This window comes from Adiantum capillus-veneris, chromosome 24 (genome assembly GCF_014529385.1).
Source record: "Adiantum capillus-veneris isolate H3 chromosome 24, ASM1452938v2, whole genome shotgun sequence".
NCBI lineage: Eukaryota > Viridiplantae > Streptophyta > Polypodiopsida > Polypodiales > Pteridaceae > Adiantum > Adiantum capillus-veneris.
The window spans coordinates 120,882,971-120,907,607 of NC_140954.1; the positions used below are offsets into that span (position 1 = coordinate 120,882,971).

Genomic DNA, 24,637 nt, shown 5'->3' on the forward strand with positions numbered 1-24,637 from the left:
GGCTGCTGTGAGATGACATCGTTCACCGTATCGACTCGGTACTCCGTCAGAGAATAGGCCAAATGAGGGTATTGTCCCAGAATGTGCTCGAAATGTGGCAAATGAAGAGGTTCGCACGTAACAAATATGTGCCACACCACCTAGACTTTGAATCAAGAGGCATGGCGATGTGTAACATACACCAGATAGTCCTGAGGCAAAACTGATGGTGGTGGTGCAAGTTGAGGAGTAGGAGCATGTAACAGACTTGGACACTCCAAGTCAAGATTCTACCGCGACACATCAGAGATTCACTTCAAAACAGTTCACAATTAGATTCGACACCGGCTCGGCTGAGTTCCGTGCCAAGAGATATTGGCCCCAAAGACTGGCGCCCCTTTCGGTATTTCTTTTTGTATTAAATCTGTTGCTCAAAGTACAAGGAAGTGGGAGGGTCTCACTCTCAGACTCTGCGTCCAAATGCTCTGCAGAGTGGGAGGGCACCCACACTTACAAAGGTTTACAAGGGATGCCAAAAGCGGAGCCCCAAAAGCTCTCACTGAAAAGCCTTGCCAAAAATAAAGCAATTAACTCACAAGCCTCTTGCTTGGTAAAAATAAAGCAAGTAATCCCAAAAGCTCTCTCTCTTGTGCGAAAAAATCAGCCCACGCAGAAAGCTGCTTTTCCCTACGTAATTGCCACGTTATCAAGTTCCGGGATTTTCGCTGTGAAATGCGGGGGATCCGTACGGTGCTGCTACGTCATCCCCGTAGCCGTTTTTTCGGGTGTACTGCCGGGCATGCCACGCCATTGGATTGTGACATACCCCCCTCTTGAAAGCATTGTAATCGCCCTCGATTATGCCTGCAAAACAGACAGAAGCCATAAACTGTCTTAGCAGACACCGAATGTTAGTACCGACGCATTACTTCACATCACAGGACATCACATGACAAATCACATTTAAAAATTCACTCGGATCTTAGACCATGATTAATCGGCAACGTATTTAGCAATCGCATCTAGATCCACTCGGGACCTCATAGATGCCCGATTAACTAATCCTTATTGCAATCACGTCTATCAAGATCTTTCAGACCGAAATGCTGCAGTCATTTCGTCTATCAGTTCCTGCACTTAAACAAGTCAAGAACAAGTCAGTATCGGGAATTCCAGTTCATAAAGTCATTACAGCAGAATACTGTCAGCTCACAGTATCCTTGAACTCAAAAAAGACATCAATGACTTTAGTATCAAAAATCGAGGCAATCTGTTGACAAAGGAGCGGAGCGACTCCCCTCTTGTGCATACCCGTTGTACCAGATTCCGCCCAAGCTTAGTTCGGGATTCCATTTAGAATAGACTATGCTAATTCAAATGCTTCAAGGTAAAGATTCACAATGTAAGGAGTATCTGCTAGGTCCTCCTCCATCCACTTCGCATCCAATGCGGGATAGTTCTTGAATTTAACCAGAATCTTCTTATCGCTTTACCCTTTATCTTTTTGTCTTTATGTGCCAATAGCTGTTATGGAACAAGGATCTCCTTGTTTTCTTCCACTTCGGGTTGCTCATGAGGCTCCCCATCATCGAGCACATCGCCTTTAACATGCTTCAAGAGACTCACATGAAAAGCATTGTGAATTCTCCAAGTATCGGGCAGCTTCAGTCTAAAGGAGACATTATTTATCTTTTCGGAAATCTGGAAAGGTCCCTAGTATGGCATACTAAGCTTTGGAAAAAGCCTCTCCTTTCCCTTTTTCTTTCTGAGGCGTGCCTTCTCAAAACATAAGAGCACCCAATCGTTCTCCTTCAATTTTAAATCACGACAATGGCGATCTGCTGCCTTTTTTCGTCTTTCTTGAGATTTTTGCAAAGCCTCGTGGACCTTGTCAAAAGCCGTGTCCAAGTCACGCACGTACTCGTCAGCTTCAAAAATCTTATCTTTCGTGCTTAGGAAGGGTGGAACCTTCGTAGCACCTTCAATAATCTCAAATGGCGCCTTCCCCGTCGAAGAGTGTATCGTGTTATTGTAGGCAAATTCCACCAAAGGTAAATACTTTTCCCATTGAGTCTTCTGATCCGAGATGTAAGACTTCAATAAATCTACTAGATGTGGTACTAGTAGATGCTCGTCAGGCTTTGCAGACTGACGAGCATTCGGTTAAAACCTTTTCCCTCAACGGCTGTGTAACGCACAACATCGTTTTCCTCATCAAGTAGCCATCCCGAATGGAATATCCTGCTACTACCTCCCCATTCCGTATCCGAGTGAAAATATCTGCAAAGTCTATATCTGTGGCATATTGATCGACCATATCCTCGAAGCTCCTATGGTGTATCGTGGAAATAGCCAGAACTAACGGCTTCCGAGACAAAGCATCCGCCACCAAGTTCTTCTGTCCCTGCACATGGACAATCTGGAAGTGAGACAGGATGTTCGCCCACCGCATCTGCTTTTCCGATAGCTGCTTCTGTTACAAGTAGTAGCGTAAACTCTGGTGATCTGTAAAGACCGTAAAGTCGGCTCCGAGTAGGTAATGTCGTCACTGAGTAAGAGCATGGATAACTACCAAAAGCTCTTTCTCATATATATGTGCTGTCAATTCCGGCCTTGAAAATAAATCGGCTCTCATAGGCAATGACATGGCCTTCTTGCATTAAGACCGCACCTAGACTACGACCACAAGCATCACAATATACTTCGAATGACTTCTGCAAAGTCAAAACTCGTCCTATAGTCAATTTCTTTCTCAAGTCTGAAAGGCAGTCACCTCTGTGGGTCCCCACGAGAAAGGGACTCCTTTTTGCGTCAACATATGCAAAGGGGAAGCAACCTATGCAAACTTTCTAATGAACCGCATGTAGTACGAACACAAGCCAAAGAAGCTTCTAACTTCATGGACATTCTTCAAATCGGGCCAATCACGGATAGTCTCTATCTTGGCCGGGTCCATCTGCACTCTTGCTGCTGAGATAATGTGTCCCAAAAAGTGTATCTCGGTTAATATGAATTCACTTTTCTTTGCATTAATCACTAACTTGTGATCTTGTAATGCTTGAAAGACCTGTAGCAGATGTTCTCTATGTTCAGCCTCATCCTTGGAGAAAACAATGATGTCGTCAAAGAAAGTGCCAACAAATAATCTGTACTCTTGAAAAATCTTGTCCATCATCCGGTTAAATGTCGCAGGAGCATTGGTTAGGCCAAAAGGCATTACCAAAAACTCAAATAACCCGAAAGTCGTCCGAAAGCTGTCTTGTAGACATCTCCCGACGCGATTTGGATCTGATGATATCCGCTCTTCAAATCGATCCTGCTAAAACACGAGGATCCCTGCAGTCGGTCAAGAATATGATCGATCCTAGGAATCGGAAATCTGTTCTTGATGGTGATTTTGTTGAGAGCTCTATAATCGATGCACATTCTCCAAGATCCGTCTTTCTTCAAAACCAACAACAATGGAGAGCAATACGATGGAGTACTAGGTTGGACAAGACCCTTTTCCAAGAGGTCTTTCACTTGGTTCATAATTTCTTTATTCTGGGCTCGGCTCACACGGTGAGGTGTCCGGTTCGGTGGTGTGCTTCCAAGTATCAGATCAATGGTATGATCCTCAGGACGAGCGGGTCGTAACTCGCCTGGGAGGCCCTGTGGAAAGCAATTGGCATGAGTGTGGAGAAATTTTTGGCGTTCTTTATCAAGTTCCGACATATTTGTCTTATGTTCATCATTCAACTCTTTCAAAAAGATAGAGTAAACAAAGAGACTAGATTTCATTAATTTGGAAACGGCTGAAGCCGATACAATAGGGACAAACTCGCCCTTAAGTTTCACATCGAGTACAATAGTTCGGCCCTTCTCTGTAGTCAAGATAGCTTTTCTCGCCCGATAGTCGACCACGGCGTTGTTCTTATGGTACCAGGGAATTCCCAAGAGGACATCACAACCTTTCAAGGGCATTATGTAGAAGTCCTCGTGCCCCAAATACCCTTGACAATGCAACCGAAGTTTGCCAATGACAGGTGTAATGGCTACATCCCGGCCGGGTGCCGCTAGAACTGCCTCTGCTAGTGGTCCCATCCGATCGGGTGTGATCTCGAGATGCGCCGCCAATTCAGGTGAAATGAAGTTGGCCTTGGCTCCCCTATCAAAGAAAATCATGGCTTCTTGGTCTTTCACTTTGCCCCAAGCTTGGCAAAGTTCTGTACTTTCGTCAATCGTGCTTGGGTCAGTAGCCATGCAATCTGGAACCGGTCTTGCTTTCATCTTGCCTTTTCATCTGCGTTTCTCAGTTGCTTTTGAACTCTCAGACCTTTCTTCATCTTTGACGTTTTGTTCTTTCGGTGCCTTTTTAGGGCACTTCGCGGAGATTTGCCCAATTTCCCCGCATCCAAAGCACTTCCCCGTTTTGATGTAGTTAGCCCTCTCTTGAAGAGTGAGCTTGGGTCGTGTATCCTTTTCTTTCTTTTCTGGGTTGCTCTTCTTCTTTCTACTTTCATTGTTCGAAGTCTGTTCGGTCCTCTGTGTCATGATTTCATCTGTGGGGTAGGTCAAAGTGCCTGAATGAATGGCAAATGTTGCTAATTGGACTATTTTCTTATTTTTAATGATTAATCTCTTTTTTAGGATATTTTATTATGTGCATTAAGAACTGTTAAAAGATTGTAGCTACAGGAACTGCCATCAGGAACGGACAATTCTGATGTGTCATTTGATGGGTGACGGTAAACATCGCAAAGGAGTTTTCGTAAGTTCGGTGGAAAGGGACGGGTTACGAGTGCCCCTCATGCGTCACATGATGGGTGACGGGTGCATTAGTAAGGGGGCATTCCGTATGCTAAGGAGGAAATCCGAACTGGGACAGATGTTTTCCCGCGAGGAGTCTGTGTTTGCATTGCATCTGTGTCGTGTCCTGCACCCGGGGACGCCTGGAATGTGTCCGTGTAGCATTGTTTTCACTAACTGAGTGAGTTTTAAAGTTTGAACAGGTTCACACTTTATTTTATAAAGTGACCGGTCACTTTTAAGTGACCGGCCCCTTTATTAATAAAATAAAGCAAGCAAGGCTCCTAATAAAAAAAGCCAGCGCTAAAACCAAGGCAGGGGGCTGATTTGCGATCTCTCTCTCTCTCCTCTCTCTAGAAAACGCGATTTTCTCTCTCCTCTCTCTAGGAGCGCCAAGTTCTGCTTTTGGACCCCTATTTCTGCCGGGTGTCGGACCCTATAAAAGGGTAGCCAGCGTTTCTGTTTGGGAGAGCCGGAAGCAGTAGAAAAGCACCAGCGCTAGGGTTTTGGAGCAGATTCTGGCGACGGAAACTGCAAGTATTCGCGTGACGACTGAGTACGGAGGTCGATTCTCCGAGCAAGAAGCGACAGGTATAAGGTGTTGATACGCTTTGAGAATTGTTGCTTTGTGTGGTTTGTTTTGCAGGAATCTCCCGTCTTACGGGAAGGCCCTTTACGGGAAGTATGGCTTCACGCCTAAGTCCCTTACTGGAAAGTACGACTTCACGCCTAAGTCCCTTACGGGAAAGCACGGCTTCGCGCCTAAGTCCCTTACGGGAAGGAACGGCCTTGTGCCCAAGCCCTTTACGGGAAAGCACGACCTTCGGGTCTAAGATTACAGAACGGAGGGGTTTCCTCGGGTTCTCGTGCTTGTATAAGAATTCTCCCTGAATAAAAGAATACTCTTTACGGGGGGGGACCAGCCCATCTTCTGGTCCCCAATACTGTGTCGATCTTCTCCCTTCTCTCATGTTTGCAAAGAATTATAGTTTTCAGATTTTCTAAGTGCTCGTGTACGCTCCCGTTTTGTGACAGCAAAACCCCGTTTCGCATGACTCATCAGTTCCTGAATGGAATCTGACTTTTGCTTTAAGCATTGATCTCGGATCTCTGTAGGAAGTCCCAATGTAAACTGCTCAATCTGTTCTTTGAACGAGATCTTCTTAAATGAAGAAGTTGGTAGAAAAGAGCTCGAGAATCGCTTGCAATATGCGTTCAATATATCTTTCTTGGTCTCCGAAGATGGTTCCAAGCAGTTTGTATGTCGCGTTCGTACTCCCAAGTCAACCAAGAAGAAATAAAAATCCTTTTTAATTTTAGCCATTTAATTGGCGCTTTCTTGTTCAATAGAAGGGTGGACCACTAAGTTTGAGCATTTCCCTTGAAGTAAGAGGTAGCCCTCCGAATCTTAAGAGTGCTCCGAGTAATGTCCTCCAGAGAAAGCTATGTCAAACTACTGTATGAATGCCAAAGCCTTCGAAGCATCTCGAAATCCAGAAAACGTGTCAAATTTAATTGACTGTCCACCTTCTTTAAACTCTCAGACTTTCTTGCTTTTATCTTCCAGCTTTTAAAAAATTCTTCTTCCTTGCATAAAATCTGTTGTCATTGGGGTCCGAACTATCCGAAGACGAGTCCTCTGTGGAACTGTCAACAATTGGGCGAGATTTAGACTTCTTTGTCTTTTTCTTGCCCTTTCCGAAGCGTTGCTTTTTGCTTCGCTTTTTCCCTTTTCTGTCTTCTTCGCTCGAGTCAGAGGAGCTAGAAGAACTTCAAAAGAAGAAGAAGAACTGGGTACTCCTTCAAATCGCACACGCTTCTTCTGCTTTCTTGCCGAGGCAAAAGTAGATTGTCGACGCAAATAACCCGGGAAGTCAATTCCTTTCTTCTGCTTTTTGTCGTGCTTTTTGGCTTTGTTCTGCGCGTCAAAAAGCTGGCTAATCCGTGCATCAACCACCTCTTCCAATTCTTGCTCTGTAAACATCTTCGGAGTAGGAGGTTGTTTGAGTGCCGGTTTGAGGGGTTGCTCCGTGGTTTGCCGCCACTGTGAGTGCGGGTCAAAAATTTGCGAGTATAGGGTCCTTCGCAAAATTTATCATTAACTTTGTTGCATCATCGACCAATCTCCGATGTTCCATCTCTTCAAGCTCTGCCTGAGTAGGGCGAGGGGGGCCGTACTCCTCGCGTGAATCTTCTTCGTGATCTCTTCCCGCATCTTCGGATGCAGAGGAAGTCGACTGTCCTTTGCTTGAATCCATAAGTGCCGCGTAAAAAGGATCAGATTTCCCGGTAGAAGAGAAATCAGCCGCGCTCTGATACCACTGTAACAGACTTGGACACTCCAAGTCAAGATTCTACCGCGACACAACAGAGATTCACTTCAAAACAATTCACAATTAGATTCGACACCGGCCCGACGGAGTTCCATGCCAGGAGATATTGGCCCCAAAGACTGGCGCCCCTTTCGGCATTTCTTTTTGTATTAAATCTGTTGCTCAAAGTACAAGGGAGTGGGAGGGTCTCACTCTCAGACTCTGCGTCCAGATGCTTTGGAGAGTGGGAGCCCTACCCACACTTCTAAAGGTTTACAAGGGATGCCAAAAGCAGAGCCCCAAAAGCTCTCACTGAAAAGCCTTGCCAAAAATAAAGCAGTTAATCTCACAAGCCTCTTGCTTGGTAAAAATAAAGCAAGTAATCCCAAAAGCTCTCCCTCTCTCTTGCTTAGAAATCAGCCCACGAAGAAAGTTTCTTTTTCCGTACGTAACTGCCATGTCATCAGGTTCCGTGATTTCCGCCTGAAATGCGGGGGGATCCGTACAGCAGTGCCACGTCATCCTTGCAACGCGTTTTTCGGGTGTCCTGCTAGGGTGTGTGTAGTTCTGGGCATGCCATGTCACTGGATTGTGATAGAGCAGGTGCAAGGGCCGGAATAGGTTCTGGAACAGGTATCGTCTCTTGAACAGGTGCGGGTTCGGGAGTAGGGGAATCCGCGGGAAGGGGTACGAGCACGAAGGGACAGCCTGCTGGCTATGTGGCTATTTGCGCAAAGAGGTGCAAACAAAAGCCAAAGGGTAGATCCTATGAAAGAGCAACAACAGGGCCACCAACATCACCATTCACGGGTACGTGCGCACGTGCACACACAACTCTTCTGTCCTTTATTGTATTGCATTGAAGTAAGGAAAATTCAAGTTACCTCATGCTTGCATATGTGTGCGTGTACCACCTTTCTTCTGCTGCCATGCAACTCCAGGAGAGGGCGGAGAGGGTAGCGGCGAGGGTGAGAGGCTCACAACCTTTGGGTCCCGGGAAATTTTTTGCTCTGATACCACTAAGGATCCTAATTACTAATCCTTAATTAAGTACTTAAACTCATGATTAAGACTTAAGAAACTTGAACTGAACTCAGAGACAAGACTCGGAAGACTGTGTGTTTGATTGATTGAAACTGTGATACAAGGGCTTCTTATATAGGAGACAAACAGGTACATATGAAAAGGCATGACCCTTGACGAAGATACACATCCTTTAGGCGAATAGACACATCCATTCAATGAAGAGCCGCAACCATTGGTTGAAGGGGCATGACTAGTCGTCGAAGAAGTGTGGCTGTTGGTGAAGAGGCATGACTTTAGAGCGAAGGGTTCTGACCATTCGAGAACAGGAGTCCTCCTGGGTTAGTCACACTTCGCATCTGCTTCTGTAATGAATCAAGAAGAGTGTAACAAGTCACAATCGTGACATAGACTAAGCATAGCAAGGTGAAACTAGACTGGACCATGCTGAAGCAACCCAACCCAATCGAAACCAACGAACCAAGTTAGAGAGGTTAAACCCAATAGCTCCTCGACTGGACTTTCCACGGAGTGAGATTTCAGTTGAGGTCCCACTGGGCGTGCCAAAAATGAAAGCACCTGTAGTGGATATAATGTGTCGTGCTCTCTATAGTGGGTGCTCCTCAGTACAATGTGCATGAGATCTCACTCCACAAAATGAAAACACAGAAGACAATGAAGAACAGAGCAACAATACCAAAACTCAATAGTGAAACCTGGATAGTATGAACATCGACTAACTCAAAGAAACCAATATAGACTCTGGCATGGCATCACACTCAGCTCGAGCCTAGAACTCATGGGTACAATGGGGGTGTCGAGGCTCCGCTGTGCAGGGATGGTGAAGACGTGCTGTGCGTGAACTCAAGATACTAGACTCCAAAACTTCCAACCATACAAAGAAGATCATGATATGATCCCCGACAACTGGAACCAACCACACATAGGTGGCTCCTTATCAACCACACATGGGTACCACCATAAGGAGCCGCCAACGGCTAACAAATATCCGGTGTAGCTAAGTCTATCTCGAAACTGTGGCGGTGGTGGTCCGGCCATGGTGTCGACCAGCAGACCACCACCCGTATCCCTGCCACGTGTCATTGCCCAGGCGAGAGTCCGTCCAGTGCGAACTCCAACCCAACTGTACTGTCTGTCCAGTGTGAACTCCAGCCCAACTGTACTAATTGCATGTCTTATGCCAGTGACACTGTAGCCCTGCTACACCAAGATAACCCTGCAAATGTTCTCACTAAGAGTCTTGCAAAGGCTCAACATGAGCATTGTATACAGTTAGTGGGAGTTGGTTAGCTTAAAGGTACCACTTCGGGCCTTTAAGTGTAAGGTTGTTGGGTGTAAAGGCCCTCATCTTCTAATGTATAAACTCATCACTAACTCATACTACTAACACTGGGTGTGAACATACCCCAAGTACCTTTCAAAATCCATACATAGTATACACTTGTGTTTTTTAGTGTACCATCGAATTGGTACACACAAGATTTTCTGCGCTTGCTCCTCTCTCTCTCTACGCTCATACGCTTCTGCAGTAACCCAATGCTAACACTGCTATCACCTGCGCTCCCATCAATCACCACCTCAAGTACCACTCTCAGGGTTCCATACTTGTGAAGGCACTGCTATACATGTATCATGGACAGAATGTTTGTAATGACAATATGCACTAAATGCCCATTTTAATCTAGCACAACATTAGCAGAACACACATTAAGAATCAATTGCAATGGCAGCATTTGCCTCTTGCTTAGGAGCCTCCTTAGCCTTTAAGCTTAGAACATTGCTTAATAACATCATTGTTTACCTTACAGTCGTTGCATTTCAGGTTCTTCTTGCCTTTATCACTAGGCTTTTAAGAAATATTCTCAATTCTTGTGTTTGTTTGCCTCTCTTGCAGGTACCGCATTACAGAGGGGATCAGCCTGCCTTTTCGTGTGTTCCCAAGCATTAAAGAGCTGGGTCGGACACGCATGGAGGTCAATGTGAAGGTGTGCAGCCATCATTGTTTTTTCTTCATGTCAGGATTATGTCTTTGATTTGTCTTATTGTTTGTCTTCATATCAAGCTTCTGTCTTTTTTTTTTTTTGGGGGACTAATAGCGCATTAGTGTTGCACATCCCACTACAGGGCTTGCTATGTCACTACTTGAACGTTAAAATTCTGGTGATATGGCAGGTTAAGAGTGTTTTTGGGGCAAAAATGTTTGCTTTAGGAGTGGTGGTGAAAGTCCCAGTTCCAAAGCAGACAGCAAAGGCAAGCTTTCAGGTTACAAATGGCAAAGCAAAATACAATGCGACACTTGATTGTCTGGTTTGGAAGTAAGTGCATCTTTGGTTACATAATAGCATTGAAGTCTGCTATAGACTGTCCCTGCAGAGCCTCTAAAATTTGTTTTGGTAGGGTGAGAAAGTTCCCAGGTCAGACAGAGGCAACGATGAGTGCCGAGGTGGAGCTGATTTCAACAATTGTGGAAAAGAAGTCGTGGACACGCCCTCCTATTCAGATGGAATTTCAGGTAATGCATCAGATTGTTCTCGCCATTTCTCAGTTTCGTATCATACTTATATTTCACCTGGTCTACACCCTCTTATTCAGTGTAAATTTGGGGTAAGGCATTAGATTGTTCTCCTACTTTTCTTATCATGCTTATATTTCAGTCAGAATGTAAATGCCTATACTGTTATTTCATTTTCATAGATTCGTCTCTTCGGTTTACAACTACTTTGAAATGAAGGTTAAGATTTTATGGTTATTTGTTTCTTTATTTTCAGTTTTTTGACAAATTTAGTTTCCCTATTTGTATTTGTTTATCTACTTTTTGCTTTTAGCTTGTAGTTTTTTTATATTACTTCTCTCCTCGTTCATTTTTGGTTAAGCTTCTGTGAGGTTGTTTTGTAAGCTCAGAAGAGACTTTGCTTTACGTACATGCAGGTACCAATGTTCACAGCATCAGGGTTGCGTGTAAGATTTTTGAAGGTGAGATAATATCTACATTGCGGGTGATTTTAATAAGAAACTTAGAGAAAAGACAATTCACGGACGGAGTTTTGTTTTGGCTTTTTGTAGGTGTGGGAGAAAAGTGGGTATAATACAGTGGAATGGGTTCGCTACATCACACGGGCAGGCTCGTACGAGATCAGATGCTGAATGCTGTAGCACAAATAGGGAGTTGCATGCATGTAATTCCTCTACTGAAGGAAATGCGGAGTTTTACATTTGGCCGAGCATGAGGAGAGTGCTAGTGAAAGGAGGCTTTTTGGAACAGCACTATGTTGTGAGATGAGTTAGTGCAGGTCTTTGGCTTCACTTGTTTGTTTTAGGCGCACCATTTATGAGTAGTTGATTTGTAAACAATAAGTCCTGTATCAATTAACGAGCACTTGAGAGATACTTCTTTTGACTTCTTGTGTACAAGAGAGCTGCTCAAGTTATCAGGTAGCCAAATCGATTTCTCGGGCCTCACGTTTTTCAGCAGGTTAAAAGCCTTCGTAATGTATTTGGTTTCGAGGGCACAGTTTCGTCCATTGCAGCAGGCTACATGGAGAAGACCGCTCATAATTATTTGCTAAGCAGTTTTCATTTCTCAAACACAAACTAATTGAGTTCGTGATGAGCTCTATATTACTCAGCTCATGTCGGTGGGTCTTGAGCTTCCTCTGAGCTTATTAACTTTTTAGTGTGGATAGCTGCCATTCGAATCACTGATGACCTTCTCAGCTTGAAATAACCATATTTTTTTCGAGGGCTTTGAATTGTGGTGTGAGAATGTCTTAACCTTTTTCTGTAGAGATATGTACAAACCTTTTATGGTTTTAAATCTCGGTGGATATTTGGTAGCATGTAGGGCTATGCATGTGTGCAGTCAGATCTAGGCAGCCATTATCGCATGAATCGGAAAAAGATGCGCAGCCTTTTGTGCATGCATGCTTGGATCTCATGTAACTGAAGGGCCGCTGAGCAAATTCAGGGTAGTCCACTGTGCCTTCTGCCCTAAAAAATGATTTTGGCTTTAATCTCATTAAAAGGTGTTCTTGTACTCTGGAGTGGTTGCCTTGGAGAGTACGCCTAATCCTTTCATAGTTCAAAATATGTAGGTGAGCCACTGCTAATCTGGTTTTACTGACATTTTGAGAATTTCCACCAATATCAGGGGTACTTTAGTAATTTTCCCTAATTTCTCTTGAAAGAGACCACCCATGGGCTTGCATAAGTTATTTCTACTTATCTATCTTATTGATATGTAAGGTGATAGTATTGTGATTTGTCTTTGCGCTTGTGAGCGCTCTTTTTTGTTGTTGTAATGGATGTAGTTTTTGCTCGCACTTCCAAGCTCTGACAAAACTTCCTTGCAAGTTACTAAATAGTTGGCACTTGTCTTTCTATTCCTTATATAGCTCCTCCTGGCTGCCTTCTTTTTTTTCTAGTTGGTAGTACTTTGGGTAGTCAACTATATTTCTATCTCCTTAACTCACCCCTTAATATGCTTTCCTGCGTACTTATGTGCCCACCGACCTATCTTATGATTCTTTACGATCCCTTTTGCTCCTTGTTTGCTTGTCGTTTCTATCCTGAACGAAATTCTTTTGGTACCGTAGTGCTTTGCATTAATCATGCATGTGCAATTAACACAATTATCATGTAGTTTGGTCTTGACTTATGAAAGGCATTCTGCCCTTCCAGTACTCACTCTGATGACCCTCTTGTATAAGTACTTAGCTTGATTGCAATACAATCAGACATACCATTCTAATAAACATTTGATGCATAGTTCCTTTCACTAGGTGCTTAGGTTTGAAACACAGCTTTGATCATTTTTGGTTTCCGTAAAGCTTTTACAATTGTTATGGAACATTCTCTAAAATAGGTTCAATGTGGAATACTTTCTTCACACCACCAATTCCCACACAGATGGTGTGATTGTATCCCACACTTTTTCCTTAGATTATTTTCTTTAGATTTTTTCTTTCATTCACAAGAAAATGGGTCGAGCACCTTGAGAATTTGCAAATATGTACATCATCTAAACCTGACAATGGATTTGCTAGAAGGCATTTTGGTGGATTGAATGACGAATTTGTCTTGCAAAGCAGTTGAGCCTAGAATCATAGGCACAAATTTAAGCGAGCAAATCTAGGAAGCCATATTTTGGATTTTCAAAGCATGTGTATAATTTAATATTTTTGTTGTCAACTTATAGTTTTTGCTCCTTGTTAGTTTGTTTAAGTGCCAACCAAAATGATAGTATTGCAACCTATTCTCCTTGTCACTATTGCAAATTTTCATCACCTTTGCCTTTGTATTCCTCCAATTCTTTAACTAATGAGTCAACTACCCTTCTTGAAGTTTTCTTAGTGAGCAGTGTAATACGGAACATGTACACCGGTGGACTTGCCCAACTATTACAAGATTTTGTCCCTTTGCATCGTGCAAAAACTTGTGTAGAACTAACTCTCAACAGAGAATTATGTAATCAAATTCATACTTGTATTGCTTCACTAGAAATTTCCTTTATTCAACAAATTATTAACAAATAACAAATGTGTGTGCATGTGCATGCACATGGGAGGCATAACTCTCTTCTGATTTTATCTTTGTGTAGCACGAAGCTTTGTTTTAGCCAAGGGATTGTGAGTGATAACTAAGAGCAACAAAAGAAGTGGTTTGAGGGTAAGAGCTCCACCATTACCCCTTGCTTTGGGATTTTTAAGAGGCATCAGAAAATTGGGTTGTGGGGGGATTGTGTAGCTATGATTGTTTCATACATTTTGAACATATCTATTTTAATTGAGTTTGGTTTGTTCCTTTCAAATAGAGTCTTTGTATTAATGTATGCTACTGTTTAGTTTTGTGACATGGCTTGTCACTATCAAATTTAGACAAAATGGTTATCACACAAAGCATGATGATTGACATAGTGAGGTATATGTTGGAAATAGGTGGTGTTTATTTGTATAGAGTTCCAAGATGGAGAAAACAGCAAGTCAAGTAAGAACGTAAATTGAATTATTCCAAAAAATCTAATAAAAACAAGTACATAACAACATGATAAGAAAATACGTGAGCTAGATTTCTACAAACTTGCCTTCTTAAAACGACTTTCATGCTTGTAAGTTCAAATTGATAATTTTTCTTTATGGCCAAGGCTTGTTTGGGAATGCATTGAAACATGATCAAGGGGCCCATACCAAAGAAAAAAACCCCTATTAAGGAAATTTGTGTTGTGATTGGGCACATACATGATGTATGGCGTGCCCGACGAAAGTATGGGATATAGTCTCATGAAGATACTTCCTACACTTGAAGAGTGAGGTTTTGATTCTGAAGAGAAGAAAATGCCTATTGTAAATAATGTCCTTAAGCCTATGAAAAACCTAATCTATACTTCAATGTGCTAATAGACAGACAAATTTGATGTACGTTGGTATCATGTTGCCCCCCAATATAAGCATTTACGATGTATATTCAAAGTCAAGGATAGACACCCATGTTTGTGGATTCTATCCACACGATGGGAAGAATCTAGATGAAAGTATTACAAGCTAACACAAGTTTGGAGTAGCATGTCTTGTGTGCTGATAGAGGCTTAGGATGGATACGAGAAATAAACATCAATAGCAACATACCAGAATGTGGATATGATTAATACATATGAATGCAAGAGGAAATTAAAAAGGTAGGGAAAGTCAAATATGTTTTTATATTAAAAAAAAAGGGAGGGAGGGGGGATGTTCCAATGAATCCTCAATCTACTATGAGATTTGCAAAAAATCATGTTTACATACTCCTCGTAGAGTAAACTGAAATTGCTAACCAAAAAACATTCATACTTAAAAAAAATTGGTCATGATGGAAAATAAAAAAGGTCAATTGTTACAAGGACTACAAGTATGTGATGCCTTTAAATATTAGAAGTAAGAAAACATGATAATTACATTTAAGATCTTTGGAGGCTATTTTATGCAAACACAAAATTATCCACTTAAAGCTCGTAATTTGGCGTTGGGAAACCCCCCCCATTTGGATTAGTGGTCTCCATCCCTCAATGCTAGTTATGTCGCACACCTCCCTTGTGCCCTTCACACACACGCTTGGGTTCTCTCTCTCTCTCTCTCTCTCCCCCCCCCCCCCCCCCAACACACACACACACACACACACACACACACACACACACACACACACACAGACACACACACACACACACACTTGTAATTAATGGATTAGGAATAGGGAAAAGTGTGCATTGGCTGTAAACCTACTATTGTCATACACGAGAATATGTGATTCTTTATCAACCATGGATGCTTCATGCATGATGATATCCACTTTAATGCTCCATGGATGCTTAGAATTATGGTATTTACAAAATTCACACCACTGTTAGGCCTCTCACTGACACAAACATGCATACCTTTTTCTCCATCCTATTGTGGCGACATTCATGCATGTATAAATGGACCCACATCTCAACCACGATTGAGGGTACTAGTACAACGGTGCCGCCTCCGATGGTGATATTTTCTTAGCTATGTGTATAAAGGCTCCACCTTTGGTAGGGGTGTCCCACATGTAGAGAGAGAGAGAGAGAGAGAGAGAGAGAGAGAGAGAGAGAGAGAGAGAGGAAAGTAAAAAAAAAATTATAACTATTTCTCACTCTTTCATGGTGTCTATATTGTAGTGTCTCTCTCTCCAAATTTTATTTTTCATCCAAAAAAAAGACTATGGAGAGAGAAACTCTCTCTTTCTCACTCTTTCATGGTGTCTATATTGTAGTGTCTCTCTCTCCAAATTTTATTTTTCATCCAAAAAAAAGACTATGGAGAGAGAAACTCTCTCTTTCTCTCTCTCTCTCTCTCTCTCTCTCTCTCTCTCTCTCTCTCTCTCTCTCTCTCTCTCTCTCTCTCTCTCTCTCTCTCTCTCCGTCTCCCCAAGTCAGGAGATCTTATGATTCCCGGAAATTATCGCACCATCATGGTTGGTCACACATTGGCTAGGCCGTATGCATCTGTTCTTGAGCAGGAGCTGAGTAGATGGGCAGAGCAAGAAGGCATACCAGCACCAGGGCAAGCAGGATTCAGAAGAGGTTTCTCCACTCTTGACCAAATTCTGACTCTCAAAGCTATTATTGAGGAGGGTAGACACCATGGCAAGAGAATCTATTGTAGCTTTGTGGATTTCCACAAAGCTTTTGACACTGTACCGAGAGCCAGACTTATACGCAGACTACAGAACATGGGTGTGCCTATAGAGCTGATATGGGGTATTCTGGATTTATATAGGACAATGATTGGGCGGGTACGCACTACTGAGGGAATGTCAGACACGGTCCACTCTGCTATTGGAGTGAAGCAGAGATGCCCCCTATCTCCGACTCTTTTTGGGATGTATGTAGATGAGTTTTCAGACTATGTAGAACATCAGGGAGACAGAGGGGCTCAACAAGCAAGAACATGGATTCCGTTGTTACTATATGCCAATGATATTGTGTTGATTTCTGACTCTCCAGAGGGGATGCAGTGTCATTTAGACGCTTTGCATACATTTGCTAGTGACAGTGGATTGTCTGTCAACCTTGGTAAACCCAAGGTTATGGTGTTCAACACCACACCACAGTGGGTCAACACCCACATTTAAGTATGGCCAGGAGACTATAGAGTAGATAGATGCATATATTTATCTTGGGGTAGTTTTTGGTGGACCAGTGTTTTCAATGAGGAGAGCATAAAAAACTAGACTGACGAGAGCATATGCAACTTTGGGAGGACTAAAGAGGATGTGTTTGCAGGTTCAGTTCCAGGAACCGCGAACAAAGCTCTGGCTTTTTGACACTATAGTGACTTCAGCTATGCTCTGCGAAGTTCAGGTATGGGGACCCTCAATAGACCATCATGGGAGATCTGGTAACATAGATGGATGGAGATATATGGAGAGGCCTTTGGTCTCTATGCTCGGATGATTCAAGCTAAGGCCTTAGTGCAAGCACACTTTTTGCTGATGCTCTTGTGAGACTAAGTTTAGTATTGATTTTTTTGAAACCTTGGCTCCAACCACTTTAACGAACTCTTGATTTTTTTCTATTCATTTGCCTTTCACACGTGCTACTATAGCTGAGCCTGTGTGTGTGTGTGTGTGCGCGCGCGCGTGCTTGCATGTTGTTCATCAATCTCCCTTCAACTCTCCTTCTCTTGATGCAAGCAAGCATGGTTTGTGCATCCATTTTCCTCAATGTCTACATGGCTTGATGCAAGATATTTCAAGTACAGATTACAGTTGATAGGTTGGGCTTGGGCCTTGAGAAACATGGTCGGAGAGTATCTGCAATAGGGTATTCATGTGGCTCAGATGTGACAGTAGGAAATTCAATAACAACAACCTTCTTCCACTACTATCAAGGTGGATGGTTGCCCATGAAAAGAAGCATCAGCAGGTTGGGAGAGGAAATTCATTAGCAACATGTTTGTGTGGGTGTGAGCAGCTTGAAAGAGAGGGTTGTGCTGCACCAGGAGCATCGACAACCCATTGGTACAAGCGTTGATAGGTTGGGAGAAGAAATTCAACACCAGTCTACGTGTGTAGGTGTGAATAGTTTGGAAGAGGGGGTTGAGCTGCACTAAAATCCTTATCTACAAAATCTGCAACTTGGATTACAACCCTTGTTTGTGGAAGTAGCAGTTGGACACCAACAACATCCTCCAAATGATCACCAATTTGGATGGCAGCCCATGATTGTAGACAATGGTTTTGGGTACAATATCAAGCTTCAAATCCAATAAATGATGGGCTGCCCCCTCATGGCCGCACTGAGTACTCAACTACGATTCATGAGGAAGCCACACATAGGATGCAACAATATTGGGCCATGATGAAATGGGAGAGCCATCAAAGGAGAAGAGAACGTGATGCATCATGCTTGTCAACAACCGCAAAGTCATTGCATCATGCTGGAGATAAGAGATATTGTTTTTGCTTTTTGGCAAATGCAGACACGAGTGTCCCCAAACAAAAAAGGATGTGTGCCAAAAACATTAGGGGCAAAAGTCTTACATAAAGCATCCAATACATTTGCTTGACGAGTCACATGTATGCTCCAAAAGTGCTTGAATTATTTTGTTCTTTTGCATGCACTGGTATAGGTACCATGCGTATCAGTAGTAATTGCATATATGTAGTATTACATCAAGTATAATTTTGTCCATGAAGCCCCAGAGGTGTGTATGCTCTAAAAGGCAAATTTTTGGTACTATTGGAGCACCAGTATAAACTCAAAGATAGTTTACTATCACCATTGCAAGCACCATAAGTATACTATATAAGAACTCTTCAACCACCAATATATACCCATGGATCTCCCAAAATACTGGGAACCATGAAGAATACCTTCACCCTAGGTAGAAGCTAGCATGATGTCAAACACGTACTTCAAGTATACATAGAAGCAAACAAAGGTGCTTTGGGCCAAAGTGAATAGACTGGGTACTTCAACACTACAATTTAGCTACATGAACCTTGTAGAAATATATTAGCTTGAATATAACCTAGAGTACCTACATGTAGATGCTAGTGCTACTACCATGTCAAAGGGGTTGGTGCTCATAAGTACCAAAATAAACTCATAAGTTCTTTTAGGGTCCTCCTGGATGACCACTGTACATTTAATGGTAGTTTAAAACCACCTTTGTAAACTCATAGGTCCTTTACAACCATGACAATATACAAATAGGCTCTCTTGGGGTACTTGGAAGCTTCAAAAGTACCTTGAGATTAGGCAAAGGCTAGCATGAGACCAAACATGTACTTACATAATACCAACTCTAGGTATATAGGTACTTTAGATGTAGTCTTTGAGGTACTTATTAAAGTATCATTTTTAGGGACTTAAGTACTTTGCAAAAATTGGTACTCTGTAAAGTACCATTACACTGACTTAGGTACTTTATCACCTAATAAAAGTTTTAGAAAAGTACCATGTTAGGTAGTATGTTCAAGTTACAATGACTTTAACCTTTTCTTCACTACATGTTAGGTAGTATGTTCAAGTTACAATGACTACCCAAGCATTGTAAGCATTGACAAGGTTCATACTATCCTTAAGCTATAATCCTTGCATCCATCTAGCATCTTTAAAAGGATAGTTTTTGAACTTAATAAGATACCATCGGATAATCTTACCATGCTGTAGTACCTTGTCTTCATGCCGAAGGATAGCTTTGGGTTGTAGCACGTCTTCTTGGTCTTTGATTTCTCCAGGGTCTTCAATAATTGGTTCTCTTGGTGGCTCTCCTTTTTAGGGCTTAAGTAGGCTCACATGAAAAGCATTGTGTATGAGCCAATGGTTGGGCAACTTGAGTTGATAAGCCATGTCATTGATTGGCTTCAAGATTTGAAAAGGACCGTACTATCTTTTTGCTAATTTAGCATAATACTTTTGATGGCCCGTAGGATTTTTGCCCGTGATTTGCCTCAATCAAGCCTTGGGAAACTTAAGTAAGACCCAATCATTTTCTTTGAACGTTAAGGCCCTTCTGTGCTTATCTTCAGCAACAGCTTTTTGCCTTTGTTGAGAGATGGATATAGCCTCCTTAACCTTTTGAAAATATTCTTGTAGGTCACTGCTATACTCATCAGCAACGAAGATCTTCCCATGTAATTTAAGCAAGGGACTTTTAGGTCTTTCCTTTATGATCTCAAAAGGTGCTTTTCTCGTAGTAGTATGGACAATATTATTGTACACATACTCTACAAGAAGTACTTCTCCCATTGTGATCGTTGATCTACTTCTGTAACATAAGTCTTTAGTAGATCGAACATCGTAAGATTGGCTATCTCACTTTGGCCATCCGTTTGTGGGTGATAGGCCAAAGAGAAATTCAATCTTGTATGTAGATTTTCAAAGAGATCTTTCCAAAAATTACTGATCATTCTAGGATCTCTATCTGACATGATGGATGTTGGTAATCCATGGTGTTTGAAAATCTGAGATATGAAGATGGTTGCCATTTGGTGTGCCTTAATAGTCTTTTTGACAAGAATAAAGTGTGCTTGCTTGCTAAACTTGTCGACTATTATCCATATTCCCGTATTCCCACGGATAGACTTGGGTAATCCAAAGATAAAATCCATGGATATAATCTCCCATGGTGAATTAGGAATTGGCAATGGCTGGAGTAATTTAGGCTTATTCCCTCTATCATACTTAGTCTTTTGGCATACCACACATTTTGAAACATACTCTTGTATGTCCCCTTTCATGGTAGGCCAAGAGAAGTATGTCCCCATTTTGAAACATACTCTTGTATGTCCCCTTTCATGGTAGGCCAAGAGAAGTATGTTTCTACTCCTCAAAGAGTAGGTTGAATGCCTCTATGCCTTGCAATGGGAGGAGCATGGGATTCATACATGACTTTCTCACGAAGAGTGTGGGTAACACATACCCTATTGCCATGGAGAACATAACCAACCTTCAAGGTGAATGGTTCCTCTTTCTTCCCCAAAGCAAGGGCTGACATTACATCTTTAAAGTCAGGGTCAGTAACATACTCATCTATCATAGAAGATAGATCATTGTGAGTTGCTATAGACACCACATTGACTTTTAGTCGTCGTGAAAGTGCATTGGCCACTTGATTGTGCTTACCAGCAATGTGAGCAATATGAAATAAAATTGAAAAAGAAAATTTTCCCACCTCTTTGTTTTGTCAAAAAGCTTGGTTTGCGTTATGAAGTACTTGAGACTTTGGTGATTTGTTTGTAAAATGAATGGAGTCCCCAATAAATAGTGCTTCCATGTGTCTAGGGCATGTAGAATAGCTAAAAGCTCTTTCTCATAAATGCCCAAGACCTGTTCATCCGTATTGAGCCTTCGGCTCTCATATGCTATGGCATGCCCTTTTTGAAGCAATACTGCTCCAAGGCAATCACCACAAGCATTACACTGGACCTCAAATGGCTTTGAGAGATGCAAAAGGATGATGACTGATTGTGAGGTGAAGCTTCTCTTTGAGCTTGTCAAAAGAATTTTTCTCCTTAGCATTCCATGAATATTTAACGTTCGTGTTTGTTAAGTCATGTAATGGTCCTGCTATTTGAGAAAATTTTGCTATGAAGCGTCTACAGTATGCACACATACCAATAAAGCTTCTTAGTTCATGTATATTCCTTGGATTAGGCCATGATTTTATTACCTCTAACTTCGATAGATCCATACGGATACCATCTTTAGAAATAATATGACCTAAGTATTGAATCTGTTGAAGGAAAAAATTACTTTTCTTTTGGTTGAGAAAAAGCTTGTTCTCCCTCAATGCTTGAGAAATTACTTGGAGATGTTGCTTGTGTTCCTCCAAGGACTTGGAGTAGATGATGATATCATAAAATAACACTCCAGTGAACTTGCAGTGGGTCTAAATATTTTCTCCATCAAATGATTGAATGTGGAAGGTGCATTGGTAAAGACAAAAGACATGACTAGATATTTATAAAGACCAAACGTGTACGAAATGCGGTCTTTTCGATAACTTCATCCACTATCCTTATTTGATTATAGCCACTTTTAAGGTCAATCCTGCTGAAGTAGGTAGAGCCTTGTAGCTTATCAAATAGATCTTCTACCCGAGGAACGGGAGAATCTGTTTTTGATAGTGATATGGTTTAGTGCTCGATAATCCACACACATACGGTATGTACCATCTTTTTTTTGCACTAAAAGGACTGGAGAACAAAAGGGAGAGGAGCTAGGCCTCACCATCTCTTTGTGTATCAATTCTTGTACTTGCCTCAAGATCTCCTCTTGTTGAGCTTGGGAAACTCGATAAGGAGGCTTGTTAGGCGGTGAGCTTCCTGTTAGAAGCTCATATCGATGGTCATCATCCCCTCATTTTGGAGGTAAGTCCATAGGGATATCATCAATGAAAAAATCTTGGAATCCATTTAGAAAAGTAGACAAGTCTAACTCTTCTTGATTCCTATCATTTTCATTTGATAAATCATTAGCGCCATTGGTAGATTCTTTGACAAAAATTATGTACGCAAAAATCAAGCTTTTCATTGACTTTATAAAAAAGCTAGTGAATTTACAAGTGGTATAGTACGACCAGACTCATTAGCATCTATACATGTTCTTTTCCCTGTAGGTGAAGTAGATTCTTCTTTTAGGGAACTTCATGTTGGCATTCCCAATCAAGGGAGTAATGAAGGCTTGCTGTCCCTTGAAAGTTGTGTCAGCCATTACAATATCTCCCATCTCAATATCTTGAATGCCCAACTTGGTGGCCAACTCCATTGATATGAAGTTGTGAGTAGAGCCAGGGTCAAACAAGATGAAGGCATCATGCTCCCTTACCTTTCTCCAAGCATAGGAGAGAGATGATCCTTTGCAATGAGCATCCTCTTTTGGAGCTTCGATGGTGGAAGCCCTAGGAGTCTCATTTTGCGATCATTTTTCTTAGGGCAAGAACGATAGCCATGTCCTTGCTCCCCACACTTAAAACACTTATGGTCTTTGCAAAAAGCTTCAAGCTCTTCATGAGAGAGTTTGTTTTTACCTTTGTAAATTCTCTTCTCCTTGGACCTATTGTTGTTGTTGTAGGAAGTGCCTTTGGAAGAATTTTGGGCATTGATTTTCCCCTTTGCATCATTTTTGTCTTTGTTTTCCATGGGTTTGACATTCCATCTAGACCCTTGTTGGAAATTGATGCGGGAAGCAACCATGGTGTGGTGGATTACTTTGGTGATAGAACCAGGCCGTTGGGAGTTGACATACTCAGCTATTTCTTCAGGTAATCCCGCACAAATTTTTTGCTTTTGGCGAAGTCTATCGTTTGGAAGATAGTAGCCTTGAGATGTAAATCCCAAAACTTGTCCACATATTTGTCAATAGAATCATGTGAGAGAAGCTTCAAACTGCACCATTCGATAAGTACTTTGTACTTTGCATTGCTTGCAAGGAATTGCTTCATGATGGAAACTCGTAGAGTTTTCCATGTCTTTGGGGCTTCACCGTTGCGATGAAGACTAGCCCACTATTGATGAACCAATTTCTGGAAGTGCATAGCTACATGGCGTAGCTTGGAGGACTCCGTGAAGCCCTCGTCTCCAAAGGCAACATCAAATTGTTGGATCAAGGCCAATACTTTGTCGGTGGCACCAAAGGTGCCATCATAGGTGAGAAAACAGATACTCTTTCCTCCCTCTTTGAACTTCTTGAGATTTTGTGATCTTTGCCATGCAGGATATGATTTGCGATGTCCTCCCCTCTTGTATTCTCTAGGAGAATAGCCATAGCTTTCGTTGGGAGAGGAGGAAGGTGAAGAAGAAGGAGAAGAGGATGACCTCTTTCTTTCTTTGTTTCCTCTCTTCCCTTTTGGAGTGACGAGGAGAAGGACTGTGTGTTGACAATTTCCTCATGGGAGGAGTTGGCGATAGTCTAGACCGCCGTCTTCATGGAGCCACATCTTCAGAGGAACTTAGGGATTCATTGCTTTCATGCTCTTTAGATTCCTCCTCTCGTATGGGAGAGTCTTGTTTTGGGGGTCTCATGAAGAGGACTCCTAAGCTCTCTCTCCTCTTGGAGAGCAAGGGAAATCCCATAAGCACAAAGTTGTTGAGTAACTTCGGCTTGCAAAGTAGGGTTGCCCATAGCTTGATGCAATCTAGTAGCAAGATAATTGATAAACATGGGAGCATCATCATTAGCACCTTCATGTGCAAAATCAAAGTTATCAATGTTTATTATACGCTCTTGGTTATTGTCAACCATGCTAATTATACTTATGTGTTTACTTATTGTATTCTTTGGCAATTCAAAACCTTAGTTGCTATTCCTCTTAACCTTTGAAAATAAGCACTTAAGTATCTACACCCATGGCTCGAATTGGTTAATTATAGAGAGTAGTAGGGTGGGTCTAACATAGCAAAATTGCCGAGGGATAGTTCCTTTTCAAATTCTTATGGCTCAATAATGGTAAAGCTGTAGGCAAGTCTAAAAAGACCCTATTATTAAGACCAAAGCTCTCGAGGTTTGCACCATATCCCACATAGTGGGTTCAACAAAATCAATAATAGATCCCAATCCCACTTACCCTAATATAATTAACAAAATCAACCATTATTAGGCTACTTAAGGACCTCTCTTCTTAAGCAAGAAAAGGGAAACCAAATGCTCTGATACCAATGTAATGGAAATTACCTATGAACTTTGAGAATAGAGGAATTGAGAGAATTTGAGTGAGCATTTTTGTGAGATTACTTTGAGAACATAGAGGGTGAACTTAATTGATGGTAGCAACATAAACATAGTACTTAATTAACTTGGCATGAACACTTGTTGCTGCATTGCTCACATACAGATGATATACCTCTAGGAAGCATTAACCCAGATGTGACAAAGCAAGACAGGAGTGCACAATGATGGGTGTGGCTGCAAGTGTGATGTATGTTTTATAGAAGAGGTCCTAGGAAAGTGTGGAGCTACAATGTCATCAACAAATTGGTTGAGATGGTATTATGTTCGAAGACAAATGACT

The 24,637-nt window shown here is 41.9% G+C and overlaps 1 protein-coding gene across 1 annotated transcript in view; it reads left to right on the plus strand.

Moving 5' to 3' along the window:
- LOC147427042 (Clathrin adaptor complexes medium subunit family protein) overlaps positions 1-11,872 on the plus strand; it is a 110,338-nt gene extending 98,466 nt beyond the window's left edge. The window contains exons 9-13 of the mRNA XM_086498096.1: positions 10,018-10,108; positions 10,296-10,438; positions 10,521-10,635; positions 11,052-11,096; positions 11,187-11,872. Coding sequence (XP_086354222.1) covers positions 10,018-10,108; positions 10,296-10,438; positions 10,521-10,635; positions 11,052-11,096; positions 11,187-11,267 — 475 coding nt within the window. The 3' untranslated portion in view covers positions 11,268-11,872. The remainder of the gene's footprint in view (positions 1-10,017; positions 10,109-10,295; positions 10,439-10,520; positions 10,636-11,051; positions 11,097-11,186) is intronic.
- The last annotated feature ends 12,765 nt before the right edge of the window (positions 11,873-24,637 follow it).